We start from the raw sequence: 21,846 nt of genomic DNA, 5'->3' as shown, positions 1-21,846 counted from the left end.
CGTATAGCTAAACTTATACCTAGTCAAACTGAGATGCTCAGATCAGTGCAGAAACTCAGATCTTGGGATTAGAAATCCGAGTGCCAGATTCTCTTAAGCGCCATCCATGTATTTACTGCAACGTATAGAAACAGGTGATATGTAGTATTAGATAAATAATGGAAGAGGGTTGGAACCGTCTAAGTATTTAAGACAGTGTTTTCAGTCTTCACACTTTAACATCTCAAAGGATTCAGACTAATTGTGTGCCAAGATGAAATAATTTTAATCAGGCCCCATGAGTTTTTCCTGTTGGTTCTCTAGGCTTTCCCACGCAGCCTCAACCTCCTAAAAAAAAAAAAGAAAAAAATCTCTATATCTTTCTTCCTGCCTGGAAGTTTTCCGGGTACTGTTCAGATATGTCACTTTATAGGCTTCCTACTAAGATGTTTTATAACAAATGGCAAAAAAGTTACTCAGTTAAGCACGTTTCAATGTTTAATTGAAAGGTACATATCTTAATATTGAGACATGACAATACCGTTAGAATTGCACATTGCATCTTCTCCATCTCTCCCAGCAGGCTGACCACACCTGTGTCCAAATCACTTGCAGGCTTTTCAGAGGCCAGCACAATGCACAGATAGCACTGGCAGATGTAAAACCCAGTTGCATGTTAAGCAGTGCAATCACTCCCATCAGTTCATGAGAAGGATTGGTTTGTCCAGTACAGAGCTTTGGTATGAAGTCTTCTGTGAAAGGTCTAACTAGTTTGAGCTATGCAAAGAATGGTTCCCCCTCAGCTATTACCATAAAGGGGAAAGGGTTGGTTGGCTAACATCTAAGCCCACACTATATTCAGAACATTCTGATCTCTCCTTCTCTGCTAAATTGGTTCATACAGGCATCAGTTATTAACAGCCTTTCGCTAACAGCCTCTGCTCCACAGTGACACAGAATTCAAGAGGTCATTAGTAACATTCCCCCAACACCCCTATTCATCTTAAATACAATAATACATTCTTATTATTCACTTCCTTGTTAGCACTAGAAGCATGATACACCTCAAGTACTGATCTGGTCTTCAGAAAACACAGTTGTTTTTTACAAAGCTTACCATTAGAGAGATCAGAGTTGAAGCAATCTTCAGTGCTTCTCAACTTGATTGCTCCTACCTACAGGCCAAAATGGGGCATTAGCATTAGCCCTGCTCCTACTGTTCCTACTGTAAAAATGCACCTGTTCAGCATCAGCATTTACGTCTTGTACAGTGAAACTTTGGAAAACTGATGTCAGCTTTGGGGCAGGTGACCCAGTACTTTCCCTCAGCTTTCATTAGCTATCATTAATTTTTTACATCATTACATTTTTACACTTTATGAAATAATTTGTAATCTCTGTAAACTACACCTCTTACAAAATAGTGAAGTTACTGATGCTGTTTTAGTGACTACCTTTTAAAAGGCAATGAAATAAGGTTTCTCTTTTCTTCTGCTCTAGCTACCCGGCATGTTCAGCTGGTTATCACATAGCCTAATTTTTCATGTGTGTCTGTGGTAGAAGGCCAATGCCCTGCCCAGCAGGAACATGCAGACACATGACACTGCCCAAACAGCGTGTCAAGTGGACTGACAGGCATTTGCTATTGTCATCACTGTTGAGCAGGATTAGTCTTTAGTTTGATGACTGAGACACTGCAGCACTGTGCTACTGCACACAATGTTTTCCTAGTGTCACATAATCTTTGGAAAGTGAACCAGATTTTTTAAATTAAATGGCGTAATTCAGCACCTGCAGTTAACAGTAAACCAAGGTTAGACTACACAAGCTGCTCTACAAACTGTAAGGTGTTAAAATTCCTTGTATCAGTATTGTGGTATTTCACTGAACAGTAAACAGTCTAACAAATAAGACTGAAAACTGACACTGAATATTGTTGTAATCATCATGAAAAGAACTTATTTGCTGGAAGGATCTTTAGTCTGAAATGTTACATAGTCTTTCCATGAGTTGAGTTCTTCACTATTAATATTGTGTTTCAGACTTTGTTTCTCAAATATTCATGTGTCTGTTGACAAGGTCACAGGATGGTTTTCTCCTCATTGTATTGTACTCCTGTAAAAAAATATACCAGTCAGCTGAAGAGCTTTCTACAAGAGCCAAACGAAGCATCAGACTTTAATACAGCAAGACAACAGCAAGACAGCTGTTATAGAAAATATGTAGCCTTTGGAATTAAAGTCTAGAGAAAGAAGTAGTTCACAATTTCTGCAAAGTAAAAAACCAGTGATATGAATAACTGAATTACAGCTTTAGACTTTACTAAACAGCCAGTTATACAAGTAAAACTGTACAAAACTGTCTTCCTTTTAAGTGGTTTAAGTGAACGATTACAAGAAACTCATTCTAATATGCAACTCTTTCCTCTTAGCCGATTCTTTTCAGGATAGGAGCAAGCTAAGTTTTTTTCTATGCCTTTTTACCAGTTTTACTCCACATTTTAGTTTGAATGAGGTCCCAATGACTGTAGAACACATTTCTGTTCCCACAGCACACCAGAGGATCAGTTCCTTCACTAACATTCATATATTAAGTTGCCACTTCTTTAGGTACAGCACTGGCTCAAGCATGAGCACAAGAATAGATCAGCCTCTATGACAGGCCTACTACATTTATGTTACACGTCTTCAAGTGGTTACCTATGTAGAATAAGAAACTTTGAGGTAGTTAACAGCTAATTACTTCTACATAATCAGAAGTTGATTTTACAAGGAGTTACCTATTATGAGCTGGCCTCTGGAATTGTAGGAAGGTGTGTTATTCTGTAGTAGCTATGTTTAAGCTGCCGTGCTGTACGTCCAGACACAATCCATTTTAATTTCTGGACATTTGGTTTGGAACACTTGCTCGAGGAATATTCTGTAAGGCACTTTAACACCAGTTCCTTCCAGAAGGTCAAATCTCTGTTGTTTATCTAAATAGCAAGACAGAATCTCAGTGTTAATAGCTCATTAAATCCTTATTTCATACATGTACTTTCAGCTTCTTCACATAAGACAGAAAGGCAAAGATCCCAAGCCAAATGGAAAAAAAAACCCCAACAAAGCCACAAAAGAAACCAGTATGCCAATGGACCTCCCCGTTCCCCACTGTGTAGGCCCTTGCATGCATTTTTCTTCCTTCTTCCCCTGAAACTTTATCTATACATACCTTGGAATGCAACTGCAGAAATTCCAATGCCTCTGTCAACTCCAGCAGTTTTTGTTCTTCTATCTCTAGTGCCATAATAGACAGTGCCAAGACAGAAGGCTGGAGAGAGAGAAAACATTTTTAAACACCGCTTTGTTAAGTTTCAGTAGTCTCATTGTCTTTGAGCTTTCAAGACATTTACCTTGGCTTTAGAAAACATGATTCTGCAGTGACATGCCTTAAGCTGGGTCTCAAGTCTCTCAAAATTAAGGTATTTTCTCCTATAATAAAAACAGACAAGTGAATGTAGAAGAAGAACGCAAGCTTGATCAAGGCAACACCACCCTGGGAACTCAGAGAAGCAGCGAGAATGTTCATTAACTGAACAAAAGCTGTATTTATCCCAGAAGTTCTAGGGTTACAGTCAAACAGGTGTTCAGTTTTGGCAGTCCTAACGCCAAAAATAAATCTTGTGTTACATCGGGGAAAGTTGCATTGTCAAAAGAGGCTTACCAACAAGGAACTTTAGTGCTTACTAGCAAAAGGAATCTCTTTCTAAGCCAGATTTTGAAATCCTTGCAATGAGGCAATACTTAGTGCAGCATAAGCAGAGATTTATTATACCATCATTATTGAGCAAGTTTTGTTTTCGGCTCAGAGCGCCATACTCTTTAGATCAATTTATGCAAACAACATTTAAAATTAAAATAATACTAAATCAAAGATATTCACATTTATAATATTCACCAAAAAGGGGGAAAGTGTGGGGTTTTTAAGTATAGAAAGGCCAATTACTCAATTTCCCTGCTTACTTTTCTACATAGGCTTCCTGATCATATGCAGCCATAGCAAAAGAAGTATTAGACATTTTACCTTTCACAGCTTAAATTCTCATGAATGAGTGAATGATATTGTTGTAGAAATTGGAAGGCTGTTGTAGCTTTGACTTTCCAACACAGCTTCTCCAATACGATTTTCTCCATTCTCATCATATCAGAAACAGTGAACCTATACTGGCTTATTCGAATTAAGTCAGTGGCTAAGGGAACATTTCTCTCTTCTTCTGATGCCTTCACAGCCAAGTAGAAGCAGCTGAGTCCAACACAGCCCAAGTGTTTAGGCTGTACCTAAAGAAAAGTAAAATGTTGTTACTTTCAAAGAGGAAGGCCTTTGATCAGCCATTTCAACATGTAAGTACCAAACTATGTAGGCACCAGCGTATTTCAGAAAAAAATTATGGGGGGCAGGGAGGGTTGTTCTGTATTTTGAAGACCAAGAAATAAGTCTCTGCTCCACTTACATTATTATCTTTATTTAACTAAATGAGAAGACTGTTAGACACTGCAAGTTCTGCCTCATTCGTCTAAAAAGCAAGATTGTAGAACAGTATATTTTGATTGAGGTAGAACTGGTTTCTTAATGAGGTTCTATAATAGCCTAATCAGAAGATTTTAGGACTTAAAAGTGTTGTACATATTGGTTTATGGAAAAAAAAAATGTTTTTTTTTTTACTCTTTTCTATATATATATACACACACACATATATATATAAAAAACCTGACTGATTTTATTCCATAGGCATTACAGTCCCCATTTTTACTGCTTATTTTGGATTCAGAAGTAGTTTCAAATCATCAGTTTCCTATCTACTCCATCCAGCTTTCTCATTTTTGTTTTAACACAGAAGGAAAACAAGCTTTTATTCTTGACCAAATAGCACAGTGGTAATCCTGTCTCGTTAGACAATTAAAAACAACCCAGGTCAGCATGCCACACATGCACAGCAGAATGCAGTGCTAACTAACTGTTTTACCAGATTCTAAGTGCTGAACAGCACCAAGCCTCTTGAGATACATGAGGCTTACAGGTAGGATGAAACAGCAGTAAAATAAGAAGTAATTTAAGGCATTCTTGTATACATGCAACAGGCAAGACAGCCTGCATTTCCAAGCCTATGGGCATCCTCAAGTTGAAACTGATGCCCTCTTCCTTCTCTTCTCCAGGGTAAACAGCTTAGTGATACTAAAATCTGAACAGGGAAAGCCATTTTTTAGCTCTTGAGCAATCAGAATCTCTGGAAGCAGCTTAACCTTTAGCCATCTAAAACCAAGATGTCCTAACTTACAATAGGAACAAGATTACAATGAGCAGAAGCTAAAGACTGAGAGCTTACACTTCAAAAAGCCTTACCTTCATTTTTGACAGGAATCTATCTAAGAAATTCACAGCTAGTGAAAACGTCTCTGTATGGAAGCCAAAGAACTGAGTTAAGCTGAGGAGATCTTTCACTTCAAAGTCTCGCAGCCTTGCAGTCATTCGGAGGCCATTATCATGAGCAGATTCAATTAGTCTCAGGCCAGAAGCCTTGGGCTGACATTTTATCTCCTGTTCCAACAGGGCTGTGAGCTGGTACAGCAGTTCTTGAGCTTCAGTAGTTACAAGTGTTTCAATCATCTGTAAGGAGAAACAAATGTAAGTGTATCAAACAGCTAAAAGGGAAAAACTTACAAAGTTACAGTTGTCTCTAAAGCAAAGATACAAACTTCCCTTTCTCTGTGGGTATGTGAACTATTTATTTGTAAGTCTAAGTACTTTTGCCAATTAGCAGCACGAACACTCGGAACGGATACGCTCGGGCACACACAGGCGGCATCACCCGGGGCACATACCGGCAGCACCAGCGCCCGGCCCGCAGCGCCGGTGACCAGACACCCAGTCACACAGCGCACGCCGGCAGCGAAGGTGCCCCCGCCCGGAGCGGGCTGGGCCCGAGCAGGCCTGGGGCGGCAGCGGCCCCCCTTCTGCTCCCCATAGCGATACCTTCCACTCACGCTCCGGTTACACCGCCCACCTCAGGGGCCGGGCCACACCACGGCCGAGCCAGCTCCAGGCCAGAGGGTCCCCACAGCCGGGGCCCACCGGACCCCGGATAATCCTACACGAAGGTGCCCGCTGCTGTGCCCGGCACACCCCAAGCCCCGCAGCGAGCCCTCGCCGCCCGGCAGGGCCCTGCCGCGGCCCCCAGGCCCAGCGGGGCCGCGCACCGCGCAGGCGCCACCTCCCCGGGACAAGCCCAGGCCTGCCCTACGCCGCCCCGGGGGCTCCGCCGGCGGACGAACGACCTGCCAGCTCCGCCGGCGGGACGGAGGGACCACGCGCGCCCCAGGCCCGGGCCGGGCACGGCGCGGAGGAGCCCAAGCCTGCCGCCGGTGGGGCCCGGCCCTGCGCTCTTACCTTGTCCCTGCCGTCCCGCTCCCTTCTCTCGTGGGGAGGGCCCCGAGCCGGTGTTAACCGCAGCGACGGCCGCAGCAGCGCCGAGGGGTCACTCTGAAGCGCTGCCCGGTTCCATGGGCACCAGCGACCACCGGCAGAACGCCATGCAGCCGCCGCCCCGCAGACAGCCCGCCCTGCACCGCACCGACCTGCCTCCGGGCTCCGCCCGGCCTGGGGGGCGGGGCTGAGGGGCGTGATAGACTTCCAGTCAGGCCAACCAAAGGGCGGGGATGGCAGGAAGGGGCGGAGCGCCGTCGCTAGCAGACAGGCAGGGCCGGCACAGTGGCGGCCTCTGGTGGCGCCGCTGCACGGCACCGCCCCGCCCCGCCCACCACGTCCCGCCACATCCCCGAGGCGCGCGGGCGTGGCGCCTTCCCTCGCCCTCGTGCCGCGGGCGGGCTGGGGAGCGCGGGGCAGCGGGTCCTCGTGGAGCTCCCGCGCTGCTGCAGCGCGTGTCCCTGAGGCAGCGGCCCGGCCCCGCCGCCTCCCGCCTGAGGCGGCCCCGCCGCGCCCGGGGCTGCGAGGGGCTCGGCACGGCCGCTGCTCGGAGCGCGGCAAGCTGGCCGGCCGGGCACCCCGGCCCTTGCGTAAGCGGCTTTTGAATGCTTTTTGCAGCTCGTTGCTGGGTTTTCAGGTCAGGGGAGTTGAAACCGTGTTCCTGCTGGGCTGAGGACTGGTGTGACTGCTCCCGCCTCCTGCAGGGCCGAAAACTTTTAGGTATGGATCAGTAAGGATTTCTTTTTTTTTTTTTTTTTTTTTACCCACTTTCCAGTCCCTCAGAAATATTTTTCTATATCCTAGGAGGTCAAGAATAACCGAAGGACCCAATCAACAGCCTGAGTTGGCCGGTTTTGTTTGGGATTCAGGCGGCAGTTTACAAATACACCTGCCTTCATCTTTGTGTGTGCTTGGTTGAATGAAATAACAAATAGTCTTTCTGCTCAGAAAACTGACAGGAGCTACTCAGGGTTATGTTGAGGTGAATGTGTTGCCAGGGAAAGCTAATTCTAGTTTGTTGTAGGTATCAGGTCAGGTTGTGTATAAACTTTCTTTTTTCATTTAAGATAAGTAGTTACAAGATCTGGAAAAGATACGATATTGTTGAAAAACACTTCAAACGGTGTTTAAAGTTATTCCAGGAGCAGAAAGTATTCCACTTCTGAACTGACTTTAAGCAAGTAAAGGGAGTTTCTTACTATAGAGAGCTTCTGTTTAGGGCATGCTCCAAGCCCAAACTATTTATTTATTTATTTAACGTTCCATTATTTGTTATTTTATCAAAAGTGAATTCTGATCTCCTATAAAGGCTGAGGAATGGCTGAAGGAGGTATTTTTCAGACCTGTAATGGATGCTGCATCTTTCAAATGGGTCAAAGGTGCTTTAGCACTTGCTTTCTTAAAACTGTTGGGGTGTTATTTCTGCTTCAGTCTAAAACTTTCAAACTATTTTCTGATGGTTATTATGAATTGGTCAAAAGGCTTAAAATTCTCTTACGGAGTGAACTGACATTTTCTGTAATGCACGGTTTTTAGTAAGGCAAACCTTTTAGCTGTGTTTGTTCTTCTGACTCCTCAAAATATATGTTGATATGTGACTAATAAATGAAGTGATACGCAGATATGTAGATATTGAAGATATATGCATCTTGTAAATGGGAGGAAGTTCTCTTAATCTCAGAAGGACTTGAAAGGGCTCAAATCCAGGTGAGCTTTATGACTTTTGGAAATTCTCTCAGGAGGTCCAAGATTTCAGTAAGCTTAGGTGATAACTCTCCTGAGAAGAACGCTTTTTTTTCCCCGGTGAAGGCTATTAGCTTGTCATTCAAAAATCTTCATGAAAGGAAGGCTGCCTTTAGGCAGCATTCCTGGCACCGCTTTTAACTAGCTTTACAGATAGTTTACAAGAAGTCATCTTATGTCCTCTGAGACAGGATGTTTTTCCGTCTCTGTTTTCTGCTTATGAACGGTTTTTGGTTTGCGTTTGCTGTAAGCATTATTTCTAAAGTGCTTTATGCTTTTCTTTAAAAATGGAGGGAGGATGAGTTACACTTTAAGTGGTGGCATGTTGCAAACTGCCAGCACCTGTTCCAGGCAGTATTTTACCCCTCCCTATAGCACAGCGTTTTCTTTATAATACTCATAATATTAGAGCTTGTCACATCTGCCAGGAGTAGAGGACAAGATGAGTTTAAAGTCATTTGGGGTAAAATTAGCATAATATTCGTGACACAAAAAAAGGGCATGTATCTACTTGCATGAGACAGTTTAGCTGACAGATGTGATAGATAATACTACAGTTGTTCAGAACCTTAAACCTTTAGTAGACTGTGTGGAAAATAAAGATGAGTTGTAAGAGGTTTTTATTCAGCAAAAATTGTTTGTGTGTGTAGGGGTTTTTTACTGTTTAGATACATTAGGTAAATACTGTCAAGAGCATTATCTGTGTTTTCACGGAGAGTGAGACTCACCAAAGTAACAGCCTGAGTTGCTCTAAATATGGTGATCCCAACTCGATTTTAAGAGCACTTTGTACATCCTCCCCTTTTCTGTGGTAATGGCTGTCATTACCAGTATTCATTGGTCTGTTGTCATACAAGGAGAGGAAGATGAGGGAGCAGCTTTCCTGAGAAACCTCTGCCGTTGTGTTCCGTCATTTGACGGAGTGTGAGCATAAAACAGAGGGACTGTTTTATGCATCAATGAGTTTTATCATCTTATTTACTCAGTATATGTATCAAAAGCTGTGTTCATCCTACTTTCTCCCATTGTACTTCTCAGTGATTTATTGTGAGTTTATTTAGTTTTTCCTATGACTTACCTTTGGAAATTAATCAAAGTTGGTTTTATTAGAAGCAACTTTGTACTTCAGAAGGCTGGAATGAATGACAAGAAAGGCAAGACCAGAAAGAAGTGTGGTTGGAGATGCAGAGATTTTTAGGAAAAATGTGTTTTACCTAGTAAGTGCTTGGATTTCTAGAAGGCTCAGTGGAAGTCAGTATGAGGGAACTTTAAGGAGTCCCTGGGTGTGAAGGTGGAATGACCAAATAGTGTCTGTGTCTTTCCCCTCTAAAGTACCATTCACTTGCATAGAATCTAACTTTTAGTTTTCCACTTGCTGTCTATTTAACTTTCACTCTACCAATAGTTAGCAAAGGTCTGAGGAAGAATGCATCTAAAAATCACTGTTTTGACCATCATGATAATGACCTTGGTTTATATCTATTAGACAAGAAAAAGTAATTTGTTCAAAAATGAGGGTGGAGGCATCAATCCCAAGTCTCATGCCACAGCCCTTCTGAAAGAAAACGAATTGGTTTTCTGTGCTACAAACTCTTAACTGTAAATCAGTCTGTTGCTGCTCTATGAAATTCCTGTATAATTGCCCATGAATGCAAACTCAAGTACTTCAAGTATTCACAGATGCAGAACATCAGAAATAAAGTTTGTAGTAAATCAGATCTCATGAATATGCATGTTTTTGTTGCCAGTAAATAATCTAAGTTATCTAAATTAAAAATCAAAATTGTGTATTGCAAAGGAAGTGTTCATTTTTTTAAGAATTGGAAAACATTTGTGGTAGTCTTCCTGTTATTACTGTGCACATAATAATCATGTGAAGCAAACGATACTTCTTTTTATGCTGCTTGCTTTAAATAGCTTTTATTTCTTAAATTGCTGTTAAAAATAGACTGAGAACTCTAAAAAGCAGTGGTCTGTGGAGCTGGTTGAAAGCCACCGACACCAGCCAAAGCCACTGGCCTATTTTGTGTTCTTGCAATAAGGATTCTGGACTGAAGTGACACTAAGGAAAACCAATTCATGTCAATTAAATGTAACGTACAGATTTTGATTTTAAAAAACATTCCTAGGGCTTAGACACTTAGCAAGTGGAAGCCCAAAACACCTACATCAGTGTATGTAGTTAACACTCCTGGCGCAGAGTTTAGGCTGCTGTTAGCTACTTGGGCAGCAGCTGGGAGAAGTGGCTTGCTCTAAGGTGCCAGACTTTGTTCTGAAGTGAGTGTGCATACTCCATCTGCTCTGCAGTCTGCTGTGTGTGGGTAGAAGACTCTTCAAGAGGGTGGCAGTGAGCAGTGAGGGCACTGGTAACTTCCTAAGTGTTGCAGCTGTTCTCTAGTAGCTCTGGCAGATACGAGACAGAAGATTAAGGCTGTATAGCTAAAGGTGTTACACCTCTTCTAGATGTCTCTTTTACCTCTTTGGTGGACATCATTCCAGAGGCAAGAACATCCACTTTTCTTGTGAATCAGTCTGGTGGCTGAAGGCACATTGATCCCAGTGCATACGGCTGTGCCAAGCTGAGGAGTGTGCTAGTCCTGGGACTGCTGCAGGGATGGGTGGTGATCCTCCCATAGAAGCCGAGTGGATAGTTGTAGGAGAGACATCCTAACCTCTTTTCTATTTCATCTATGTCTGTATGTCTTTCAGAAGTCTGTGTAAATGTCTCATCCCTAGTGCCAGAGTCAGAGAGCACCAGTAGGTCTTAATTACCTGCACCAGCCTCACCTGGGACTCCCACCCACATTCCATGCCCGGGGGTCCGGGAGCCTCCCTTAAGCTCAGACCTATGGTCAAAAAAGAACTGTGGTCAACCCTCTCCCCTGCTTGTCCAGACTTGTTGATTGGACTTCCCAGACTGACCTTGGACTTGCCTTGTTGCCTCTTACTTGTCTGGTAATCACAGGACTGTCAGCACAGCCCATGGCTGTCACCAGACCGGCTCTGCTCACTCTGCTGTGAGGTGGTGTCTTCGTTGGTGAGGTCCTACCCTGCCTTTGCCAGGGCTGTCTTCAGCTTCTAGCTAGTCTTCCCTGGTGGAGGGATGCTGCTGCCTGGCTCTTTCATCCTTGTGAATCAGTCCTCAAAACTTTTGTCTGATTCTACAGAATATCCTGTGTCCTTTCCACTTCATTTTGTCTGGAAATGCCTTGTATTAAAAGGAAAAATTCTGTATGTGTCTTGCTGTAAATAGTATCATTATAAACAAAAGAGCTTTAATCTAAAGCAGGTTTTCATGGGGAAGTCTTAGTTCTTTTTAATATATAGATTTCTCATTATCCTTTTACTGTACTTATGTTACTTAACATTCACAATTCATCCTATGTGTTCATATAAGATTTTTAAAAATGCTTCTGTAAGGATACTTGCTGAAATGAATAGGGCGTCCTTTTCTGTGAGCTGTTCTGGACAAAATCAAGAGTTTATTGTTAACAGGCAGAGGACGGATCCTATAGTTCAATCCTTTGGAGACTCTAAACCTGTTGTTAGCAGTTAGAGGAGTTTCTGCTGTAGCAGAAATATGATTATTTTGTGATGGGTTACAAACAGATATTGACTTGCCTGAACAACATCAGGAAGCACTGCAACATGGTTGTCTTGGAGAAATGTGTGCATGCAGTCTGAGTTCTTGGGAGTGGGAAATACTATTCTCTTTTTTTTTTCCCCTCCTGTGGAAAGAGACCTGTGTATCTAACATCACCCTGTTTTCAAGATAACTACTGACATTAGTGCTGGCTTTTCACACTTCACTGTGTAATGTTTTGTGACTATAGCATCATGACTATAGTTTTGTGACTATAGCTTTCAATAAGCATTCAAAGCTTATTGAAACTACTTTTGCTGGGATTTCAGTAAACAAAAGATTACTATAAGAGCTGGAAAAGTTTCTCTCCTGCCCCTTCATATACAGTATACCTTTGTTTCATATTCAGTTCTCACAGACCCACACACACAAGAAGAATCAGGGTTTTGATTACAGCTGTCTGTAGTTATATCATGCTTGTTCCCTTATTGTAATAATTGTCTGGAGTTTTTTCACTAACGTAATTGTAAAGAAGCACACACGAGAAAGAAAGGGAAATGAAAGGAAAGAGGTGAAGCTTCCCAAGTAAAAGTGAGGCGCTATAAGAGATTTACTTTGTCTGATGATACTCCTTTACTGAAGCTCATTATATCAAATATGTCAGAGGAGAAAGTAAGGATCTCTTGGATGGATTTAAGTACAAGCACTTGTGAGTACAACCTGAGAGGCTAAGGAGACAAGCCTCTAAGCCATTTGGACCTGCTTTAGGGAAAGTCTGTTCATAATCTAAAGTTCAGCACAGGCACAGGAGAACTGTGGGATTCTAATTTCAAAGGCCTCATTTAAGCTCACAGAGTTCCAGGTTCTCAAAGGTGTTGATGCATCTAACTCCCAGAATCCTTAATGTAAAGGATTTAGACGTCTAAACTTCATTGGAGAAGAAAGATCGTGGAGATCAGAGGGGGTATCAGTTAGCCCTGACATCAATACATTAAGTTATTTGACTGAAACTTTGATCTGAAACTTTGATGAAATTATTTTGAAAGTTTCTTGTGAATTTGCTTTCCATGGCATTCTTCAGCTTTTAAACAAAAGGAAAGGCAATGTGCTCTGCATTTCCTTACTACAAGGGAGAAGGACACTTTGTCAGACTGAATATGAAGATTGTAACACTTTCCATAAATACCAAAACCTGGAATAGATCTAGAAGTTGTAATTAACTCTTACTTGATGTTCTCATACTTATCTTAGTCGAACATCAGTCCCATGCTTTCTTATCCCCTTATTTTCTTAATGAAGAAAATTTAAAAGGTAATAACAGGATATCTACTTTTTCAAAGTAGAAAACTTATTACTGCATCCTTCTGTGAAATTGCCAAGCCAAGCAGACTATTGCGTGTTTCTCCACCTTGATTGCAACGATAATGCACAAAGCCCTGTTTTGGATAGGGATAATAGCAGTCCATTTGCTTTTTTATTAGTGTATTGGCATAGCATGTAATCTAAATGCCCCAGTCTCTTGTGTGTATCTGATATCTGATTTGTATGCTTGCTTAAGTTTATTGTGATCTCTTTGAGTTGTTTTTGTGATGCATTGATTTTAAAAAATAATCTCCTTTTACCCCAAAGGTATTTAAACTGAAAGTCATTCAGGAAAATTCTTTGCTGTTTCACACTCCTTTCCCCCAGCCTTTGTTAAAACAGTCAACGAGCATTGTAAAGAGGACTAGTATGTAGTTAGCTGTCCTAGAAGAAAAGGGCATGGGATACAAAATCTTTGATGCTGTGGTGGAAACTTAAAAAATAGCAGCAGTTCTGAGCTCTTTGTGATCACATCTTCTCTGCCATTAATTTTCAGCTGGGTATTTCTTCCCACTTAGAGAAGATTCAGGACTACTTTTCTAGGAAGAGTAGTGTCAGCTGGATTCAGGACACAGAGTAATTTCCTTAATAGATGGGGAAAGGTGGGACCAGGGACTTATGATTACTAATAAGCCTACAAAGGTGTGTGTGTTTTGTTAATCACCCTTTGAGGAGCAGTCTAGGGTCAGTGTCACTTTGCTTCAGGGACAACTGTTTGAAATACTTCAGTCATTCCAAGACAGTACAAAGTCATGTTTCAATATTTTATTTATTTTTGCTTGCAGACTAAATGTTTTCAGTGTTTGTGTGGGTGCTGCACAGTTGCTCTAGACTTACTGATAATGAGCTGATTGTTCCTGACTACCCCGGAACACCAGTTTGTGAACCCTGTTAGCTGCACCTTGACATTATGGAAATATGTAGTTTGTTGTTTTGGTTAAGAAAAAATATTAGGAAGCAAAGTTATTGAATTTGGATTTTTTTTTACAAAAAAAAAAAAAAATCTACTTTTTAATAAATCAAAAAAAAAATGCAACTGGAAAGACTAATTGAGAGCTCAGGGACTTAAAAATCGTTGAAAACAGTTTGCTAAAAGCAAAACCTGAGAATCTTTTGTTCCATGCTTGGTTGATGAACCCAAAGTGATGGACTGAAAACTATTTTTGTTTTTTGAGTAGCAAATCACTGATGGATCGTATGGTACTTGGAAAGAAGCAAAAATACACAGAAAACATTGTTGGGGGGGAAACAAGTTACTGGCTGAAGCCTTCTCCCTGCCCCACCCTCCAAAGCCAGGTAACTCCCATGCTGGCAGCACTGTTCAGGGGAATTCACCTTTATTGCTATTGTGTCACAAAGATTAGGTGCTCTCTGAAGCACTGGAGTTGAATGCATTGAAATGTGGGGTTAGGTTTCCCACCATTCACTCATCTTCTCAGTTCTGAGCTGATCCTCTTCCCCACCCCCAGCATCTGATCTCATGGCCAATTTTTTTTTAAGTAATTAGTGCCTTGATTTACTATAGATGAGTATTTACAGCTTAAGCTTTTTCCTCTGACTCTAGTTCCATCTAACCTCAACAGCTATTAACTCAGATGTATTTGCAAATAAATGAACTCTATGGTGAAGTTGTTTTAAGGTTTTTGAACGAGTAATATAACCGTCTCATGATTCTAATGCAAATTCCTTTTTATTACCTTTAAAATTAGGGGCTTGAGAGTGTGTTTCCACACTGATGTGTTTAGCTATTGTCCCTTGCACATGTTGCACATGAACGGCCTCTCTTGGCCTAGTGTTAGCACTTCAATGGTAAGTTAGACTGGAGAGCAGATGCAGGTGAAACCTATTTTTTTCCTAAATCATTGGATTAAAGTGACAGTAGAACAGTATCTTTAAGGGTTGGATCCTGTGAATGTCTTAGCTTGATGGAAAGAAAGAAGCCTCTCAAGCCAGGCGCATACCCGTACCTTGCTGAAGACTGTCTTCCGATAAATCTTGCTGTTGTTTTTCTCAAAAGTCTCTGTCACACTCTGCAAAGTGTCCCATAAATAATCTGAGTATACAGAGGATTGATTCATGTCATATTGGAATAACTCGTACTCCCAATGCCCCAGTAATGAGTGATACATCTCTTTTTAAGAGGAAATAGTTTGATTCCTGTTATCTGTATTAGATTTTCAAGATAAGAGGGTCTACTAATTGATTGTAATGGCTAATGTGCTTTGCCAAATGAATGAGTTAAGTAGTTCAGGTAGTATTTTAAACAATCAAGAGTTAAATATCTTTTTCCAAACTATAGATTTAGAGCGCAGCAACTTGCAAATCAGTTAGTGTCCGTGCTATTATGGTAACTCGGTGGTTAGTACGCAGTTCAGAAGATGAAGCATTAGGATATTTCAGTCCATGTGCAGAGCTACATCCTTCTTTTCAAAAGCACTTTTTGGAGAAAAATGGACTGGTTTTCACAAAGGCAGAGCTGTGATCAAAGGACAGTTCTTCCCTGATGGACTCTGTTGGTTTAGTAGAGGAGATCTTCAGATAACCTAATGAAGCGAATTTTGTTCTTGCAGTGGGAAACCATAGCAACCTGCCACTTTGGAATGCATGGTATATAATCTGTCTGTCCTTCAGATAGTATTATGCAGTCCAGAAATAGTCATCGTTTCCTAATGTGTGAATGTAAAATGTCAGACAAATGTAGCTGGAGTGACAGTGTTGTCTCTGAGGTAAACATGAGCCTTATTGTGCTGCTTGTCTGGTGCTGCGTATTTGCAAAGCAGGTTCCAGAGGAGGCAAAGGCAGTCTATATTTTTTTTTTAGTTTTTAATAAATAGGTTACAGAGGTGCTCTGAAAATTGGTAATTGAAAGAGCTTGCTGCAGTCCTCTTAGTGCCAATCTTACCCTGCCCTCCAACCCATACATGTCCCTACTTATTTTTGGCAGAGTTTTCTTAAATGACAGTATTTGGAGTTCAAAGCTTTTTGGTCATTGGTCTCTTTGATATCACTTTGTTCAGGCTGAAATAACCACAGAAGTACTCAGTAATTATGTAGTAGGGTGAGTGCCCTGCAATTTGCTTGAAGCTGGCCAAAGCTGCTGGCTGTTCTTGATGAAAACACGGAAACCATTCTTCCTTGGTTAAATAAATAAAATGTGTGTGAGCAATCTCACTGACTTCTCTCTTTGTACTCCCCCCCCTCCCATTCTGAAACAAAGCTGAGAGAAGTATTTTCCGTAGAAACCAGCATTGATTACTAAACTGTTACAATTTACCTTGTGAGTCTTAGAATCTACTGCTGGTTTTAGAGACTGGGCTACCAGTGTGGAAAGAGATGATTTACTCAGCTTTTATGTGAAAAGAACCAAATGAGTGGTGCATTGAAGGAATAAATTGTAAATATTTAATTATGTTACTAGGGATTGATTTAGACTAAACACACTGTATTTCCTTTAAAATATCATCACGACTCCAGCTTGTTTAGGAGTGTTTAGAAATCAACTTTGATAGCACCAAATGTTCTTTATGAATGTACATTTTGTGGAATAGAGCCATTTCAAGTGTTTTTCTGTAAATCAAATGTTAATAGCTGAAATGTATTGTTTAAAATGCAAAATTATTTTGATAGTGCTGTGATGTACTTTGACTTAAGAGGAGAGCAGGGCAATATTTGATCAGTATTTCTTTGTTGATAGTTATACTGTTTCTGTGTCATAGTGGGCAAAGGCTATTAGATTCCTTCTACTCCTTTAAACTGATCTGGCTCCTTATTGTTTGTGACACATAAATTTCTTTACAGTTACAGTTAACCAAATTTTTCTTGTCACTTATGCCTCCATTTCTCAGCTTTTTCTGACTTCTTTTTTTAACATCATGCCTGTTCAATAGCTGTTTTTATCCCCCACTAGGTTTATTTTTCATCCACCTTTGAGTAATTATACCTTTATGAATAACAGTGGAGCTTATTAAACTATTCCTATTGTCATTAATTTTTGTTCTAATTAATCTTTCTGTGATCTGAATCCAAGTTGTTCTCAGCTTTTGAAGTTTTTTTGATTGTATATTTGTTATTTGCATTTGTACATAGATGGATTCAGCACTGAAGTTGCTTGTGATCACTTGTGTCTAAGCAAATGCAGTGGGTCTCTTGTTTTGTTTTTGTTTTAGTGCTCTGGCAAGTTTTTCTCCCTGTATTGTTCGGGGATCTAATAGAAATCCCTCTTGTTGGGAGACGACACTTCAAGCTGAAAGACAATGTAAATGACAGCACATATGCTCAGATCTATAATATCAAAACTAATAATAAAAATAACTGTGAAAAAGTAGTCTTTTAAAAAAGAGGAATGTCAGATTCCAGCTTCTCCCGAATGAGGGCAGTAGGGGCACATGATTTGTATAGTCCTTATTCATGTTCAATGCAACACTCATTAAAGACTGTGAGCTTTGGTATATTTATATTAGGTGTTTCAGTGAATGTGTTGTGGAATTACTTTTATAAATTCAGAGCTGAGAAATACCAGAAAAAGCTGTGAAGGGAGATCTTTTTATAAAGAGGACTTTCAACTTAACCTCGCACTAGAATGATTTTTGAGTTCTGAAGAAAATCAAGACAACTTGCTGAAGGGAAGAAAATGCTATCACTTGACAAGTAGAGTTGGCAAATCTGCATTTAAAGTTTTCTAGGTTTTCAGGAGATGGTCAAGTTTCACAGGGATTAAACTTAATTTTTACTGAAGGATTCTTTTCTACACACAATGTTTAATTTTACTGTTTAGTTCAATATGCACTGAGTCTATTTATATGTACTGAAATCATGTACTTCTAACTGTTACATCCTCATGTGGTTGCTTTGCAGCAGCAGTTATGGAAGTATTAGATGAATAATTACACCTCTGTCTGCCTTAACGTGAGACCTGTCATGTTTTCTTAATTGACTTTCAGTATTGAGTAATGTTAGACTCTTGAGAGATCAATATATGTTGGTGTAGGTGTCTTAATGAGTGTCACCTTCTGAAGCATGACTTCTCTCCCAACTGAGGACCTTTTGAGATGGTACCTAGTGACATGATTTTTGGGTTAGTTAATATAGCAGTGAAGATGAGGTTACAACTGGACAGGTATCCTGCTGAGGTGGCACAATAACTGGCTTAGTGGATTGAATAATAGAGTTAATTATGTAATTGGGTATTATAGTTTTAAGAAACTGCTGATATGATATCCAGTCTGCTTCTGTTTGTTCCTCGTGTCTGCTCAGCTTTACGTAACCTTGTTGTGCTTGTGCTCCCCTGAGTCTGGAAACTCTGCAACTGCAAGCCAATAATCATGCAGAACAGTGAATTGAGGTCTCTCTACAGAAGACACCATAGATCTATTAAATTAAGTGGAAGGAGTACCTCCACGTAAGCACAGCTGCTGCTGACTGGTCAGTGGTGGGCTGTTTGTATTTACGTGCCTGCTAACACTAGTGCAGATTATGAGAGTTTCCTGAAGGCTTTGCTAAAGCAATGTGAAAGATGTATGTTTAATCTCTGGATGATGAAAAGTGGTGAAGTGGAGCTACCAGCTTTGGTGTACCAGGGAGAACAAACCACAGTTCTATTCCGAGTGTTAACAGTTAGGCAGAGCTATTATTTTAGGCTGAAGTGCAACAAGTATATTAGCTTTGCTTGCACATAAACTTCTTAAATTATAGTTAAAATCGTCTAGCTAAATGTTCCTTTGTTGGATTTATCTGCCAGTATGCCAATGGAGTCTTAACATACCATAGAATAATGCTTCCAGCTTTCTACGTGTGGAGTTAGGAATCTAAACTAAATCTGCATAAAAATAAACTGGCAAATATAACACTGTGTTTTCAAATGTATGTAGGCACAAACTTTTGATGGGATGAGGAAAACGTTGCGGGGGGGTGTCTGTAGGTTGTCAAATGGGTAAATGCAGGCTACATGTTGCATGCTGTAATGTGTGGCTGCTGCCTTCACAACATGTAAAAGGAGAAAGTGGCACTTTTTAATTGAACTTTGCACTTTTGTAGGGGAATTTATTCTTCTTTTAAAAAGGAACGTGTAGGTTACAGCATCCTTGCTGGTCACTTCTTTTGCCTTCAAGAGGTGTGCGAGACACAGTCTGCCATGTGCGCACTGGAGCCAGGAGCGACTGGCTCATTCCTTTGAGGCTGGTATATACATGCGTGGTTAGGACAGTGTGGCCAGTGATGTTAGTATGGGAACCTTTTCTTAGAAAGTAGACAGGGAAAACACCCCTTGCCTGTTTTACTGAGTTTTGTTGCTGCCACACCAGCTGTGGATTGTCAAGCCAGCTGAAAGAGAGAACCTAGATTGATTAGTTAAATATTTGTAGACTCCTGACTGGATGTTTGTTACATTGTAACATAGTGTGGTTTTCAGGTTAAAACTGTGAAATACCGTGTATTTCTTTGCTTGGGAAGCCCTTCCTAATAGGCATTGACATCAAACTAGCAGCTGATCTGAATCTAGCACCAGTATAGGTCCAAGGAACTGCAGCAAACATGGAGAAAATAGGAAAGCTAAACTCCTGTGCATGCTTGAGTTGCTTTTATTTGAATTGGGGTGAGGAGAAGTGGTTGGTCAGTTTACTGGAGGTTTGGCTAGATCTTGTTTGCATATCACCATGATTAAGGTAGTGTTTTCTTTGCAAACCGTCTATTTAACATTCATCATGAGGTTTGTGGGTATGTCTAATGGCCAGTAAGCCTTGTACCATGTTCCATGTGTGGTGGGGGTTTGTGAGAGGGAAGCCTGCATCTTGGAGCTTTGACAGGTTACCTGTGTGCTGTGGGCTCAGAAACAAGGGGCAATACTCATTTTTGTCACTTTTTTTGCTCTTCATTATTGCTGGGAAGCAGAATTTGCAAATTAAAAGGCGATTTATCAAATGCCTGCCCTAGATAGAGTTTTCCATAAGGTTAAATTTCCATCATGATATCTATCTCAACAAAATTACTGTTGCTTCTATCAGTTTCTTCTGTGTCACTTTTCCCTTTTCAATTTGTTCCTTGCTTCCTGTAAATGAGCTTATACATTATGCATCTAGAAGCTATTTTCCTTCTGTTCACATTCAGAACAACTTAAAATACATGGCAATCAATGCTGCTCAGGAAAACTGTCATATCTGTGTTCCCAGACATCTTGGAAGGTTAAAACCCTGTAGCTGGCTCAAAGGTGATAGCATTCACTGTAATGGATTGCACAGAAAATCAATAGGAAAGATTGATTTGAAAGATTTTTGAAAATGTTATTTCAAGCTAAGGTCAGATTAAAAAATATGTATCAATAAAGCCTCTTGTATTGGCTGGTGACATGAGAATGTATGGTTTATTCAGTAATTCTGTATGCAGTCTCATTTTTCTTTCAGAGTAATGAGGATCTTTAAGCTTCTACATCTCTAGCCTCTGCTTTTCTTGCATCCAATTTGATTTGATTCTAACATGGAACTTCTTTCAGATTGACAGAAGAAGACCTGTAGAGGCTGTCTTCATAATCAGTGCCATGACATAAAGGCCTGCAGCATGTTAGAAGGCGCTTTTGCTTTTCTTCCGTGTTCATCCATTGAGTGTCTTAATTCCTATTGAGGAAAAAAAATCATTTAAGGAAGAGACTAATTACCAATAACTTTCTTTATCCCAGTAGATAGATAAAATGTGTTTCCAGCTTGTCTTGCATAAGAAACAATTAATTTTGTTAAGAAATATTTTGAAACTTGAACAGAAAGAAAGGCAAGATCAACAGATACTTCCATAAACTTGGTAGTAACTAATGTCTCAAAATTTATCTAAGAAAGCAATGAGGTGAAAAACTGGCTAAGAGACTTAATCTGAGGGATTTTAATGAATGTGATCCACAGATAACCTAACATGTGATTTCTTGGGTCCTGTGGTGCTGACTGTCTGTTTCCGGCAGGACTAAGTAGCCAAGACGGTGCACTATTAGCTGTCTTTGCTTCTCCTGGTCCAAGACATCTTTTAAACCTCTTGCCTATGCTTGTGATTTCCAGTGCCTGTTATGCTGATAAATCTGCATGTACCCATATGCCTCAATCAAGAGCCACTTTGCATGGTAGTGCAGGCCCACCCTGGTACTGGGAATGTGACAGGGATTTCTGCTTTGCCAAATATTTTCAGCTGTGCCTTTTTATTTCCTTCCACCCAGAGCTTTACTCGAAATCAGTGTTGCTGTTTGTCTACTAAGCAGCAGCAGCCTGTCAACGCACTGATGGCACACAGTTTGTAACCAGGTAAGCTGGCCATAGATAAAGGAGAGTTCACTGAAGTGAAACCACTTTGGACACTTGTATTCAGTTCTTCCCTGTGCATGGGAAGTTACGAACATCCCAGGCTCCAACCAGGAACTATGACACTTCAGTCTTCAGTCCCATCCTTCTAATAGCACCTGTAGTCATCACTGTACCAGGCATTGACTAGACATAATACAAGAATTCCCATCTTTAATAACTGGTAACTAGTCAAAACTTAACTATGGGTGAAGTAAAATGGCAGCTTTTTTGTGATTTCTTAAATCATCATCCAGTATGTTTCATCACAAATGTGCTAAAGTGTTTCTACTTAGCAATCCTTGTACTTGTATCCTAGTTTACAGATTTTCGTAACTAATGAAGTGAGTCCCTCTCACTTGGTACATCTCTGAGACAACATTGAAATCCAGTAGATTTAATAAAGTAATC

General features: G+C 40.7%; 1 protein-coding gene across 1 annotated transcript; it reads right to left on the bottom strand.

Annotated features, from left to right (window-relative positions):
- Positions 1–464: 464 nt before the first annotated feature.
- CCNG1 (cyclin G1) lies at positions 465–6,624 on the bottom strand. Its single transcript, XM_068417159.1, has 7 exons — positions 6,403–6,624; positions 5,359–5,622; positions 4,042–4,295; positions 3,371–3,449; positions 3,190–3,288; positions 2,759–2,953; positions 465–2,094 (listed from the first exon to the last, which is right to left on the bottom strand). The coding sequence occupies exons 2-6, from the start codon at positions 5,620–5,622 to the stop codon at positions 2,762–2,764; spliced, it is 888 nt and encodes a 295-aa protein (XP_068273260.1). The 5' UTR covers positions 6,403–6,624; the 3' UTR covers positions 465–2,094; positions 2,759–2,761.
- Positions 6,625–21,846: the final 15,222 nt, after the last annotated feature.

This window comes from Nyctibius grandis, chromosome 22, assembly GCF_013368605.1.
Source record: "Nyctibius grandis isolate bNycGra1 chromosome 22, bNycGra1.pri, whole genome shotgun sequence".
Taxonomy (NCBI): Eukaryota; Metazoa; Chordata; class Aves; order Nyctibiiformes; family Nyctibiidae; genus Nyctibius; species Nyctibius grandis.
The sequence above is the reverse complement of the archived record's forward strand: the minus strand, read 5'-3'. Positions and strand labels throughout refer to the sequence as shown.